The sequence below is a fragment of the Dipodomys ordii genome, unplaced genomic scaffold, assembly GCF_000151885.1.
Source record: "Dipodomys ordii isolate 6190 unplaced genomic scaffold, Dord_2.0 Scaffold89, whole genome shotgun sequence".
In the NCBI taxonomy this organism is placed as follows: domain Eukaryota; kingdom Metazoa; phylum Chordata; class Mammalia; order Rodentia; family Heteromyidae; genus Dipodomys; species Dipodomys ordii.
This window is the reverse complement of record NW_012267305.1, coordinates 2681105-2695998: the sequence shown is the minus strand read 5'-3', so window position 1 is coordinate 2695998 and position 14894 is coordinate 2681105. Positions and strand designations below refer to the sequence as shown.

General features: G+C 38.4%; 1 protein-coding gene across 3 annotated transcripts in view; it reads left to right on the top strand.

Annotated features, from left to right (window-relative positions):
* Positions 1-14894, top strand: part of Aff2 (AF4/FMR2 family, member 2) — a 474899-nt gene that overhangs the window by 422724 nt on the left and 37281 nt on the right. For all 3 annotated transcript variants that reach the window (XM_013025945.1, XM_013025946.1, XM_013025944.1), the window contains 2 exons: positions 11568-11727; positions 13476-14480. In XM_013025945.1, the coding sequence (XP_012881399.1) occupies positions 11568-11727; positions 13476-14480 (1165 nt within the window). The remainder of the gene's footprint in view (positions 1-11567; positions 11728-13475; positions 14481-14894) is intronic.

The window sequence follows — 14894 nt, the reverse complement described above, 5'->3', positions numbered from 1 at the left end:
ATTTTGAATGGAAGTGAATCTAAATGAGTTGGACTAGCATCCATCCATACATCATCAGGCAACACATTTGCCAAATCACTTACATTAAATTTACTTAGGCTTCAGAATTTTTCAATGTTCATTAGGCTAGCTAAAGTATTGACTTCTTCGGTACTCAGCAATGTTTTTACATTTTATAGGTAAGTATTGTTCTTTTCCAGGTGGCTTTATTTGTGTGGCATTTCAATACATTATAAGGCCATTTGGAGAATACATTATAACAAGAAAATTACAAACAAATTATTACGCTAGTCTCCCTTGGATACACAAAATGACTTTACAAACAGGTCCTTACCATCAAGGAATGTACAATTTAATTACTGAGGTTGGCATAATGAAGTAAAACAATTTGAAAATAGTTGAGTGGTTGAGTAAGATAAAGCTACTTTGAAAACTGAAGTCATTGGAAAAGATCTCATGCCATTTGCATTTGAGGTTGAAAAAATAATCAAGCAGAAGAGAAGAGGAAACTTCACTCGAGACAAATCCACCAGGACACACAAAATTATGGAGGTACTGTTGGAACAGGGAAGAGATAAAAATGGCATATATGTTGGGAACAAATGGACATTACAGAGTCAGTAAGGCTGAGTGGTGATGGGGCTAGCTCTGTGGAAATCTTGAGGGAAGAGTGCATCTCTCTTCCATGAAGTTATTGTGAATTCCAGTATCAAGACCTCATGATGCAGTAGACTGTCATAGAGGTTAAGGACAAAAGCTAAAGCTTTAGTCCAACATGAAGTGTATCCAAGAATAGAAGAGAAACATTCTATTTGAAATGGAGAGTCAACACGGCTTGGGGTTGTTGGTTCCATTAAACAGTAGTTTTGGTACATCAAGAGTTCCAAAACCTAATTGTGGATCCAGGCATGCTTCAGAGGTGAGGAAGTAGAACCAGCAAGTGTTGATCACATCTGTAAGCAATTTCATGGCACTGGACATTCAGCATCATTTTCTTGATTACGAATTTTGGCTACCTAAGAATACCAGCCCTCCAAAAAACTTGGTGTGTGTACCATCTACTTCTCGTGCCAACATATTGTGTTGTTATATCTTCCTTTTGTGAGGGATAGACACAGAAATGTTGTCAACCTTTTGTGATGTACTTTAAATTTTTCATCACTCATGTCTATACCATATTTTAGACCGGATTATGAACTAAGACACTTTCAGTCACAAAAGTATGAGCTTTATTTGAGAAATGGTGAGAATTGGAATAAGCAAATTGCAACAAGAGTTTTTGAAGCAGTCATGCCTAGTGCCTTTCACTCTTCTTCCAACCTTTTTCAGTAGGTTACTTGAAGAAAATATTTGCCACTCACTTTAACGTCCTATTTCCTGTTGATATGATTAAAAGGCTAGCTTTTGTCATTGACTTCTTATTCTTTTCATTGCCTCCTACTGCACTTGGTACTTAGGCAAATGTCACAAGACCTTAGGGAACCTCTCCACTCCAAAGACACACAAATAGCATCTCACCCACCTGATCTTGGCTAAGAAGTCCTAGAGTTTCATTGGCAAAACAGGTGGATATCTGTTCCTTCTATTTTCTTTTTGTATGTTTTTTATTGTAAAAATACTGTACAGAGGGTTACAGTTACATGAGCAAAGAAATGAGTATATTTCCTATCAAACATTGTTGCCTCCTTTGTTTTTCTCCTACCATCCTTCCCTCCCCACTTATACAAACACCCATCCCACCAAAGTCGTAAAGTTCGTTTTCAACATAGTGTCTTGTACATCTCAGTTACAATGGATCAACCTGTATCCCTATTTAAGCATTTTGTTTTTTCCCTTCCCCTCCCCGAATTACAGATGTGTATATACACAATGCAGAGCACCAACATCAAATACAGTGAAAACAGGGATTATACCATGGGGAAGGAACATACAAAGAAACAAAAAAATCACATGGTACATTATAAATACTTTAGAAACAATAGCAAGCAAGAAAAACTATTTTCTAGTGTTTTGGTGGTGATCAAATTCTGTGTCACAAATGGAAAAAGGGTTTTGGGGTGAAATTGTTAGAAACATACTGAGTACGCTAAACTTCATTTTTAAAAATGTATCTTAAGCTTCTTGATTCAAAGAGGATAGCATTCTATTAGAACCATTGTGCTTAGGACAATAGGAAGGTTAAATGCCTAGTCAGAAGAGGATGCTTCTGGGGACAGTTCTTCCTGAGATCTACAAAGAAGACTTCTTTATGGCTTTACTCTTGAGTATCTTAAGCACGCCAAGCATTTTGCACAGTATGTGGTGGATAAAAGCCTCAGGCCTTAGAAGTTTACGTTCTAAATCAAGTGTCTGTGATATATTAGGTAACAGATCAGACATGAAGGGAGCAGACAATACTGATAAGGAGCTTGGCATTCAGAGACATCCTGGAAGAAATGTAGTCTACAGAGAGACTGGAAGAGGGATGCCAAATGCAGCAGCAAGTCCAAAGCATGATCATGATGCACAACAGGAAAGAAGACATCCATCAGGGAAGAGGGAAGTTGTTGTACTGAGCTACTCAGAGCCTATTGCCAGGAATTCTTGTTTCTGAGGGAATTCAGCCCAGTGACTTCATGGGCTCTCCTGACAAGCAGCTGAATCCTGTCACCGAAACCAATTCAGGAAACATACTGAGAGATTCCTGCATTTAAGTCACCAGTTGAAGTATATACCTGCTCAACCTAGCACTTGTGGTTGATACAGTTCTTTAAGGGAAGCTTTGATTTTATAGACTCTTAGTGGCTGGTCCTCTTTGGGTTCTTTATAAGTGCAAGCTATCAATCATTCACTCATTTTCTGCTTGGTAGAGGTCATGTCCCATGGGTTCAGTGGTCACTGCTTCCCTTGCTGCTAGCGTTAAGAAAGAATTTTAAAGGCAAAAGGTAGCAAAACACTTAACTCTGTGATTTCCCCCCCCCACACACACACACATATTTAGCTTTTTAATTTTATGGTCCCTGTTTGATTGCAGAAAAATAATTGTGGGATTTAAAATTATGTAGAGAAATTAAAATATGAAAAATATCAGTTCATTCTCCTCTGTGCAAATTATCTTTTCCTGTTTGTTGGAATAATGTATTTGTACAAAGGACTTTTATTTTTGTGACATTTCCATACATGCATATAATGTACTTTGATCCAATTTATATGTGAACAAAGTTTAATATATTTTATATTACTCTTTTTATCTACCTCTTTCTTAACAATTTCATTGGATTTCATTATTTTATTTTCATACATACATACAATGTAATTTGTCACATTTATCCTCTATCATGATTTTTTACTGCCATACCTGTTACCACTCTGATCCTGGCATTGTACTATGACAACGTACTGTTTGAACCCCATCTGTGATCCATTGAACCTACCGAGCAACAAAGAAGCATGCATATGGTAAATTACTAGTATAGACAAATAGCATTAGAAAAGTTGTAAACCAAAGTCCCTGCTTACCAGTAGGTATATAATAAGAACTCTTCAGGAACCATTGCTTAACGAAAGCTTAAGTTTTACTATGTCAAATTACAAATGGAACAGGCAGTCATCTTTATATATTACTAAAGGAAGACTAAATAACTATGAAAAAATGAACTCCACTGTTGAAGCCAAAATCGTGATTAAGCTTTCAAAGGTTCAAAAAGATAGCTCACCAACTTCTTTTTCTTCCAACAGCTTATATCATAACACTATGTGTACTTTTAGACTTACTACTCTCAAAATGGTCTCCAGGAACACTTTATCATTGTGATTGTATTAGAAATGCAAGACTTAGCCTCTGCTCCAGGCCTACTTAATTAGACTTGGCACAGTAATAAGATCTCTAGTGATTCCTGTGCATAGTGAAGTCTGAGGAATACTTATTAATAGTTACCTCACCTGAATGAACCTAATCCTGTCCTCTTAAAGTTTCATATAATGCATTATCCCTATTTTACAGATTAGAAAAGTGAAAGCCTACCTATTAAGTGACTAACCTAAGGTCATGTAATGGTCAAATAGCCAAGGTGACATTCAAAACTAGATCAGATGCTCTTATTTCCAATCCAATGCCCTTCTCATTATATTACTACCATCAGCTTAAAAGCAGTAGGGGAAGTATAGCTAATTGCATACAAGAAATGGGTTTAAAATGGGTACAGGCAGGAAGAAAAGAAACCAAGAACTGGAGCTTCTTGGCTGATCGGTTGTGGGTCAAATGTTATGAAAAGCCATTGCCAGAATAATTCATTATTATCACCCCAGAAATGATGTAGGCATCAGCTTAGTGAAAAGGAATAGGCACTACCAGTTGGGGATCAAAAAGAATGAGAAGCCAATCAATCCCAGTTATCGTGAAAGTTCTAAAAGGTTGGTTTACAGCTGCTCTGACAAATTTACTCCCTTCCATGGCAAACGATAATGTATTAGCTTCTTCCAGAGTCTGAGCTCTGATTCCCAACAATTCTTTGGCCAAGAAGCTTCCTTTTCCAGAGTGGCCTTGTAGTTTTGGATGTCTCAGAAGAAAAACTAAAATTTACAAACAAGGAAAATTGTGTTCAGGTATAAGCTGCTGTGCTCAAATTTAATTAAGTCTTGCATTCACTTTTTATTGCTGCCATAACAAATTACCTCAAACATAGTGATTTCAGCCATAACAAATCACCTCTAACTTTGCAGTTTAAAACAACAAGAGTTTGTTATTTTAGAATTTTGTAGGCCAGAAGTCAGACATGAGTCTAACCAGCCTCCAATCACAGAATGAACTATATTCATCTTTAAAGCTCTAAAGAAGAGTTTCCCTGTCATTTGAATTTCCACAGAACTCAATCCCATATGGTTTTATGAACCAACTCTCCCATTTTCTTACTGCCTGTAAAATACAGCCTATATTCCTTGGCTTTGAATCTTCTTCCTTTTTCTTTTTTTTTTTTTTTTTTTTGGTCAGTCATGGGGATTGAACTCTGGGCCTGGGTGCTGTCCCTCAGCTCAAGGTGAACACTCTACCACTTGAGCTACAGCGCCACTTCCAGTTTTCTGGTGGTTTATTGGAGATAGGAGTCTCAAGGTCTTTCCAGCCCAGGCTGGCTTTGAACCGTGATCCTCAGATCTCAGCCTCCTGAGTAGCTAGGATTACAGGCGTGAGCCACCAGCGCCCGGCTTCTTCTTCCTTTTTCTTGAAAGCCTGCAGGGCAGGTCAAAGCTGTCTTACACTGTATCATGTTCAACTTTCTTTTCAAGTTCCACTTTCCTTTGTAAGGACTCATTTAGGAGTATATAGAAAGATGAATTGAACCAAAGGGAAAGAGGGACAAGAAAGAGAGACAAATTGGAGGAGTTATATATGAATGTAATATAAGTACATTATATACATGTATAAAAATGCCATAATGTAGCCCATTATTCTGTGCAATTACTATACACTAAAAATCAATGAAAAATCCTTGTCTTATTGATGGATGCAAAATTTCTATTGCTGTGTAAGGGTACATAGCCTCAGGTTCCAAAGAGGTGGATAACTTTGAGTCTGTCATCATTCTGTCAACCACAAATATCTTCAGTCATTTGGGACTTTTACGCAGCGCCATGTACAGGAACTTGCCCATGAAAATGAATTTGAATGGCTCGGCATAGATCTCTTCATCTTCCCTTGGAAATAAATTGACCAGACACCATTTCAAACACCAGAGCTGAGGACTTGTCAAACATACAATATGTGCATATTTGACAAAGAATGATCTTTTTGTAGCTATGTCAGGGTGTGGACAATAATTGCCCACTTGCTCAGCAGCAGCATCAGATCATTTCCAAGGAGCATCCATGGTTTTGACTTGCTTTTGATAATATTGGGATGTAAAGTACCTTACTTTCTAAGTCTGTTCAAGGCCCATCCTAGGAAGGAGAGCAAGGTTGTGGGGATACTGGTTCCCTGTCTGTGTTATCATTTGTTCCTACCACAGAAATTCTGCTTTCATCTATTTCTTATGTTTGTGCTTCAACTCTCTATTACTTTCTATTGCTTGACAAACTTTTTGCTGAACAAATGGGTCCCCTGGATTCTGGGGAATGGAAGAAATACCAAAAGATGCCAAACTGCTGACAAAGACAAAAATATAATTTCTATGTCCTGGCTAGGATAGGTCCAGGGTTCAGAATGACTGCACCTAATGATATGGTGAGACAGACATTATTTCTCCAATTCTGCAGTCTGCTGATTACTTTACCACAGTGCCATTCCTTTACAACTTAATAATGAACTCAAATATAAACCTGTTATGAAGTATCTGGTAGAAAGAGTGATATATGATCCCAACGAAAGTGAGGAAGGATCATACTGAAATTTGTGTAAGTCTCAAATAAAGGCAGGGTTCTCCGATGAGCTTCACATCTTTGGCAAGTTCTGGGCCTTTAAAAAGTTGTCACCACGATCAATACTCCATAGACTTGCTTGTCAAATCTTCCCATGGCCATTTCCCACTATAAAGTTATTACTCATTCTAGAATTTTCTTTCTGATGCCACAGAACTTGATTGAAAAATGGCCAATTTATTGTGCCTGCTTAACTCTTGAGAAAGAAATCTACAGTTAAATTAGGATTGATTTCAAACAGCACCAATGTAGATATTTGACTTACTGGAGGCTCTTAACTTGAATTAATAAAGAGTCTTACATAAAATATGTCCACATAAATGCAATTTTAATCCTTTAAGAATTCTATCATAGTTCTGACACTGATAAATTACTGAAAAAGGTTTACTTTAAGGAGTAGACTTCAGACACAGAGTATGAGTTCCTCAATTCCTCTATCACATTCCTTATGGCCAGTTGGCTACATGGTCATCTAAGGAAATAAAGCTTATTGAGATACAGAGTAACATTCTTTCTATGATCACATGTGGACATTTTAAAGTTTTCCCCTGAATCAAATACAGGTCCATATATGTACACGCATGATTAAAGTATGTTATACACAAGTATGAGTGCACAATTTGAACAACTACAGACAGTTTAACCAAATGAATATCAGGAAGCTGAAGCATGTCCTGACTGGGGGTGAGGAGTGCAGCTTAATGGAGGAGAGCAGATGAATGCAGAGGAATGGTACATGAATATAATGATAGGATAGATGAGAGAAGAATAATGGAAGGGATGGTTCTGATTAGAAGGCTTTATACTCATAAATTGACATTGACTTGAAACTTCTTTGCTCAACGAAAGATAATAAAAAATACATGTTTAAAGTAAAAAAGAACTCCCCCCATGGACAACTATTTAAAACTAATAGTAGAAAGTAGTTTTTCTCTAATATTGAAGTAGAATCTTCCTAAGTCTCTAAGTTAATGGGTTTACATATTACCTCAGAAGGTATTAGGAATAGACCCCTTCCTTTTCCCTTAGACAGTTTCTGATTGTTTGAACATTATTATTATATAATCACCCCTCCCTACTCTAAAATCTTGTTTTGTCAGTATATCCAGTTTCTTCAATATATTTTTATAGACTTCTTTTTGCATCTACTCATTAATTGTGGTATCAAGTTGATCTGTTGTATCTAGAGAGGCTTGGCCAATTGTCAATATAAGTAGAAAGATAATCATGTCTAGAGCCTATCATGCCCTGTACTGTCTCTTGAAGTTGATTGTTTTCCTCTAGTAGTCTCAACCTCCCTACAGGAAGGCCAAATCTGTCCACAGAAAGCACCTTAAATGCCTCCTAAGTTTCTTTCTCAGTGACCTGACTCCACGTCCTTCCACAGCCTTGAGTTCCTCCTAAGGCCATTATCCTGTTAAGCCAGCTTCTTTGCCTTTAGTTTGGCTCATAGCCATGAAGACTTAATGAATTAGAATTAGTATGAGGCTTTACACCATTCAGCAAAGATGGCTCATTTTGATGAATACAGTAACAAAGTAGATCTTGTAAAGGTTGAGCAATTGACTTTGACATCACTAAAATATAGGTCCTTTAAGAAGTTTCATTGCATTAGATGTGAAGTCATAGAGTAGACTTTTAATAGTTTGGACTTTAAAGTAGATAAAAATAGTAAAGTATATATATATATATATTATATATATAGTATTATTGATTATCTTTGATGTTAACACTAGTGTTCCTTTAGATTAAGTTTATTAAACCGTGAGAGTACATGATGAGTGGGAAGTAATTTTTAGTACAGTTTTGGTGAACAGAGAACATGTAAATTTCACACTATTTTTTAACTAAGCAGAATCAAGTATCATGTGGAATGGCTTCACTCGCCACTGCTTTAATATATATTTGAAACATAAATTGATGACATGTGAAATAAATGTAGCAAAAGTTGGACTTGAACTATCTGAGCAGCTAAGAATGTTCAACAAACTAAAAGTGAAATATTGTGGTGCTCTGCCAATTCAAGTTCCATAGTGGATTCTAGACAAAAAAATGACCCTTGGACAACTGCTCTGTTATCAGTGTCTATCCTGTTTGTTAAGACAGTGTTTCAGTGTTGTATTCATGTTTGTGTCTGGAAATAGTCTTAGGTGGGCACAAAGTGCCTCCAAATGAAGCAAGCCTAGATTTGGTCATGTAGCTTCCATTCTGCATCAGATTGGATGCATTTGTTTCTCTTTACACCTATCGTCTCTTCAATACAATGGAACCATTCAAACATTCCTGAAAACTGTTGGTTCTGAGTTTGCATCGGATTCGTTTGATGATAAAGATGACCAAAACAGATATGAGATATCTACTTTAAGTATTTTTCTTAGTGTGAAGGTTACTGGAATAACATTAACAAGTTTCATTGAGGGGTGTATCTCAGATCCTACCAGTGTGTTCTTAGATCATATATACATTCACTATATCAATTTTTCACATTAAAAATATGAATAGCAAAACAGATTTGTCCTCAGATGGACTTTAAGTAAAGAACACTTACATTCTCTCTCATTCTCTCTCTCTCTCATACACACACACACACACACACACACACACACACACACACACACACATACAATTCTCCACTAAAATCGCTGAAGCTTTTGTTTAGATTTAGCTTAGGAATTAGTAATGTAAACATCTGTGCTTTATGTTTATCACCCCCATGCATTTTGTTTTGAGAGAATTGCCTCAATGATTTCTTTTAGTTTCTCATGGAGATGACTCCAAAATAATCTAGTAAACTGAATATCTATCCATAAATACCTCCAAATCTATCCAGAGTCTATTTTAATTTGATAAGGTCAGGATTCCTAGCTTCTTACAATAGCCAGAAATTAATACACAGATATGCATAAATACTAGGAAACAGCCTATACTTGAAACATGAGAAATTTGGATCCAAATTAGTTCTTATTCCTTAATCAACCACCCAGCATTTTCAGTATTGCAGATGTTTGGGCAGAATTAAGGCAAAGGAATTAAGGAAGGCCTGATCGCTCTGCATTAGTCTTAGATATATTTTCTCAGTCTTTTTTTCAGTAACTAAAGATAAAAAACAATTGATTTGATTTAGAGGGTACTTTGCATAAATATGGAGTCATTACTGCAATTGAAACAGAGATCTACAATGGAAGACAGAAAAGGAAAAATTTTAGGTTTCCCCTTTCCCTATTGTTGAAGAAATACACACACACACAGTTTCCAGGAGAGCTAGTTCTCTATTTCTTGTGCCTTCCTATAATCACTTGATGAATTTGGTATAGGAATGTACTAGCAGATTGTATTTACTTAGCTGACATTTTTAAATGAGCCTAGACTCTGTTAAAGAAAATGCCAAAATTAGGGTGGGTACTTTCAACTGTAATCCTAGCTACTAAGGAGGCTGAGCTCAGAGGATCACAAGAGGATCACAGGAGTCTCATGGCTCAAAGCTAGCCTGGACAGGAAAGTCTGTATGATTCTTATCTCCGCTTAACCACTGGCAGTAGAGCTGAGGTTCAAGTTATAGAGTGTGAGCCTTGAGCAAAAATACTGAGTGACAGTGCCCAGGCCCTGAGTTCAAGCCCCTGGACCATGACAAAAATAAAAGAAGAAAAGGAAAGTAAGGAAAAGAAAAAAGAAAAGAAAAGAAAATCCCTAGCTGGGATGTTAAAGTCCAGTCTTTAAGAATGGAAAGTATAAGTAATAGAAAGGCTCTCTGTGCTGAATGGTGACTATAAGTAGTCCATGCTGACCTCAAAGGGATTTCATTCCTTCCCAAGCAGCAGCTGATACAACTTCATGCTAGCTGGTAAGCACTGTAATATTGTAGAAGAGACCCTGTCGAGGGCATAGAATAATGGCATGAACTTATATGGATTAAGGCGAGGTATGGATGCTTCCAGAATCATATGGAGGGGTTACTTTACGACCCTCTGTCTTAGGTTTAGAGATGAAACCATAGGACTAGGTGACCTACAGGGCCAGGGCTGAGTCTCCTGTCTAAACTTCTGCCCTTGATTCTGGACATGTAATATGAGCGAGCCAAACAAATCACCATAGCGTATGAAAAACTGAAAAATTGAGCCCTATTTCTGAGAGAAAACAAAGAAGAGCTCGGTCCAAAGAGACAATCAGCGAAAGGACAGAAAGACAATACTATACCCCAGCATGCTCTAAGCTAGCCAAGGTTGATTTGTTACAGGGCAGAGTACAAATGATTGGTAAGGAGGAGTATTGATTCTCTATAAAGGCAGAGTAGCAAATGGTGTCACTTTGCAAATGCTTTGCTTGGTCAGCTTTGCAAATTTAAAATCAATCATTAGAGGTGTCTTGTCCCTTGGGATCACACTTCCTTGGTCAGAATTTTACCAAGAGTTTAATATGGTGGAGTAGGCAAAGAAGTACACCCTCTCACTGAAAGCAATGGAGGACCAGCTTATCCCCTTAGTGAATACTGGAATCTTGGCAGTGAAGTATTCAGCCCAGCCTCTGTCCTTTGAGAACCCTGGGCCACCCTGCACTAGGTACTAGCTTGGGTTTTCCAACTATCTGATAGGCTGATCACAATGAGGGTTGAGCTCATTCATTTTTGGAAATGAGACTATGTCAGGTTTAACTGAAATCACAGGCTCTTTTTTTTATTGTGAAAATAACGTACAGAGGGGTTACAATTACATGGGCAAGATAATGAGTACATTTCTTATCAAGCATTGTAGGCTCCTCCTTTGTTTCCCCTTCCCATTCCTTCCCATCTCCCACCCACCCACTCTCCCCCCGGGCTCTTTAAAGACCTGTAGACTTGGAACAAAATGGTAACAGAAAATAGAAGGATCTTAACTGGAATATGCAAAAGGAACAATTAAACAACTCAGAATCTGTTTCTAATCTGTATCAAAAAGGTGGCCTGCTACCTCACTTTATAGCTTTCATGTAGAGTGAGGGTAACAAGTCTGTCTGATTCTAATCCAATGTTTGACATTGAGCCAAGCAATTGGGCCTCTGGATCCTCCAATTTCCACCCATAAAATGGCCAGTGCAGTCCCCTCAGTTTGAAGCTCAAACATCTTAGACCCTTATACTAAACTGGTTGTGCTGTCTAGGTTGAGCTTGAAGGACATAATAAATGATGTCCATTTTTCTTCCAGTCCACCCTTGACCACACTCCAGCCCCCGCCCACAGTGCCAGCCAATGGGGGATCCGGCAGCTCCAGTGAGTCAGAGAGCAGCTCTGAATCAGACTCTGACACTGAAAGCAGCACCACTGACAGTGAATCCAACGAGGCACCTCGTGTGGCCACTCCAGAGGTAGGTAGAGTTGCCACAGCCCCAACCTCCATCTTTCTGTGCCTTACACAGCACCCACAAACATACATATCCTTTTTCGCACAGTCACTACTTCAGAACAAAAAAACTATGTTGGAAATATCTCTGGGTATTTGATAGCATTTTTTTGTTCTCTAAGACATTTTCATAGGCTTTTACATATGTCTGTTTTCTTCTGTGTGTCTGATTTGCTATAGAACTCACTCTGAGCCTCTTCATCTCTAACACTAAATAGTAATGACTGAATGAGCAGCCTCTCCTGTAAGAACGGAAAATAAAAACTGGCAGGATTCACTCTTGACCAAGGGGATGTCAGTCCTTAAGTTTAGGTTAACATTATTAAGGTAATTCATCAACACTAGGCAAGAAAGACTTAGAATAGTGAAGAGATGACATGTTATTATTTTAGTTTGTAACAAACATGTTTACTGATCATTCATGAAAACTTTTAACCCAGTCTCCCAAATACCAAAAGAATAATGCTGAAATCAAAGGATTATTTTTCCCTTCCCCTCCCCTTTGAGTTCAGGTTCTCTGCACTGGTCTTGTAATGCTACAAATTTGACAGCAAGAAAGTCCATCCATCGCCTATGGGACTGTACGCTCTTGTTTTCCATCATCAAAAAGGGGACAGTAATAATATTATCACCATTAATAATACCAGTTACTGAACAAAGTCCATATGCCAAGCATATTTTCTCATTTCTTCTTTATAACCTGTAAGGTACTGGTTAATATGGTCTCTACTTCATAGATCAAGAATATACATTTCTGAGAAGCTTAAAAAAATTCCTCAACATGTCACAGAGACATCATAGTAGAGTCAACACTGAAACTCGGGTCCTTGTGTTGTAGCTGATATGATTTCTTTGCTTCTTATCTGCCATTTCCCTGTGCAGGTTAGAATCTCACATCTACTCAAGTGTTTAAAATTCTCTTATTCTCTATTGGTTGGTGCCATAAGCTTTAGCTGATGGCCTTTAAAGGAAGAGCATTTCTAATAAAAATGATGGCTCTTTTAGTTCAAATGGCAGAATTCAGAGTTGAGAATCAAGAAGGAGAATTGGAGGTGTCATTTCCATGGCTTAACAATGGATACTGATGGTCTGCATGCATGTCTCCATAAATTGGTTATTCCTGTATGGTGTGGAAAATGCTGTGGGTTGGGGCAGCAGGAGTCAAACCTTTTCATCCTTCAGTAAAAACACAAAGAACTTGTGCTGTTTTCATTGAATTACAGCATCCAACAGAAACTACTGGTACTTTGGCTCTTTCCCTTTGAATTATACTTGAGGCACACTTAGATTTCTTTTCAGGATCAGAGAACATTGCCAGTGCCTCGTGGTGAGAGGTTGAGTGATGATGTTTCAAAGGATTTGGAGAACAAGGTTTCTTTGCAGCATTGCTGTCTGCTCTCTGAAACAACTCTCTATGAATACTTATTTGCTTCTTAGCCAGAGTGGAAAATATTTTCATAAAAAGATGGGAAATTAGTTTATATCAATTGCTTTGTGTCTGGCTGGTTTGTGTCTGCCAAGATACCAGTGAAGCTCAATTCAATAATTTTGTTGTAAGTAGGGTACATGTGTCTGAGCACTGGTGGTTATCTATGTGTAATATGGTTAGTTCACACCTAAAGATTTTATTAGCAAATAGTCTCTGTATTGAGAATACTTGTATATTCTTCCCAAGTGTGAAATTAATTGTTGTGGCTGTTTCTCAATCTGTAGCCTGAACCACCCTCCACCAACAAGTGGCAGCTGGATAAATGGCTTAACAAAGTAACATCCCAGAACAAGTCATTTATTTGTGGCCAAAATGAAACACCCATGGAGACTATTTCCCTGCCTCCTCCAATCATACAACCAATGGAAGTCCAGATCAAAGGGAAGTCAAACCCCCGCCAGGTCTTGCCTGAACCCAAAGAACGGCCTCTCCTCAGTCTCATTAGGGAGAAAGCCCGTCCACGGCCCACCCAGAAAACTCCAGAATCAAAAGCTCTGAAGCATAAGTTATCGACCACTATTGACACAGCTTCTCAAAGGACAATTGGGAAGAAACAGCCCAAAAAGGTTGAGAAAAACACCAGCATTGAGGAGTTTACCTGGCCGAAACCAAATATTACCAGCAGCACTCCCAAAGAAAAAGAGAGCGTGGAGCTTCCTGATCCGCCCAGAAGCCGTAACAAAGCCACTGCCCACAAACCAGTCCCGAGGAAAGAACCAAGGGCTCACATCCCCTTGGCTGCTGAGAAGAAGAAGTATAGAGGGCCAAGCAAGATCGTGCCAAAGTCCCGGGAATTCATTGAATCAGATTCATCTACATCTGATTCCAACACAGACCAAGAAGAAACCCTGCAGATCAAAGTCCTGCCTCCCTGCATCATTCCTGCAACTAATAATGCCAAATCCAAGGAGACCTCTGCTGCCAACCTATCTCTCAGCAGCTTGATCAGCAGCAGCAACAATAACCCATCCATCAATAATGAAGAGCCAGCTTTCTCGCCCATTCCGGCCATGCAAACTGAGCTTCTGTCCCCTCTTCGAGATCATGAGAACCTGAAAAACCTCTGGGTGAAAATTGACCTTGACTTACTTTCTAGAGTACCTGGCCACAACTCACTCTCAGCCACACCCACCAAGCCAGACCACAAGGAGACTGCCTCGAAACCCAAGCGTCAAACAGCTGCCACAGCTGTGGACAAACCTGCCATTAAGGGCAAGCGTAAGCACAAGGTAAGTTGTCCATTGGGACTTACCAAGGGATCATGAACAGTTGCTGTTTTCTGTCTAACTTGACCTTGAGTCTCATTTCAATGAGGCAAGAGGCAGTGGATTTTAGACCTTAGTGAAAGAAATGATGTTTACCACAAGAAGTGCAGTAATGTATATATATATATATAGATATAAAACCATATATAAAAGGCTAGGAACAATCAATAGGAAAGAAGAATATGAGTATGACATGAATCCCCTGGAATTATTTCCTTAAGCTGCTCTTGCCATCATGGAATTGTGTATCATTGTTCTGTAGTCACTCACCTTTGTGCCCACAATGTGCAGTGTTTCTTTAGGCCTATTCATTTCTCTACACTAATGTTAACACACTTAGAAACCAGCTTTCCTTAGGGTGTCTTGGATTCTATCAGG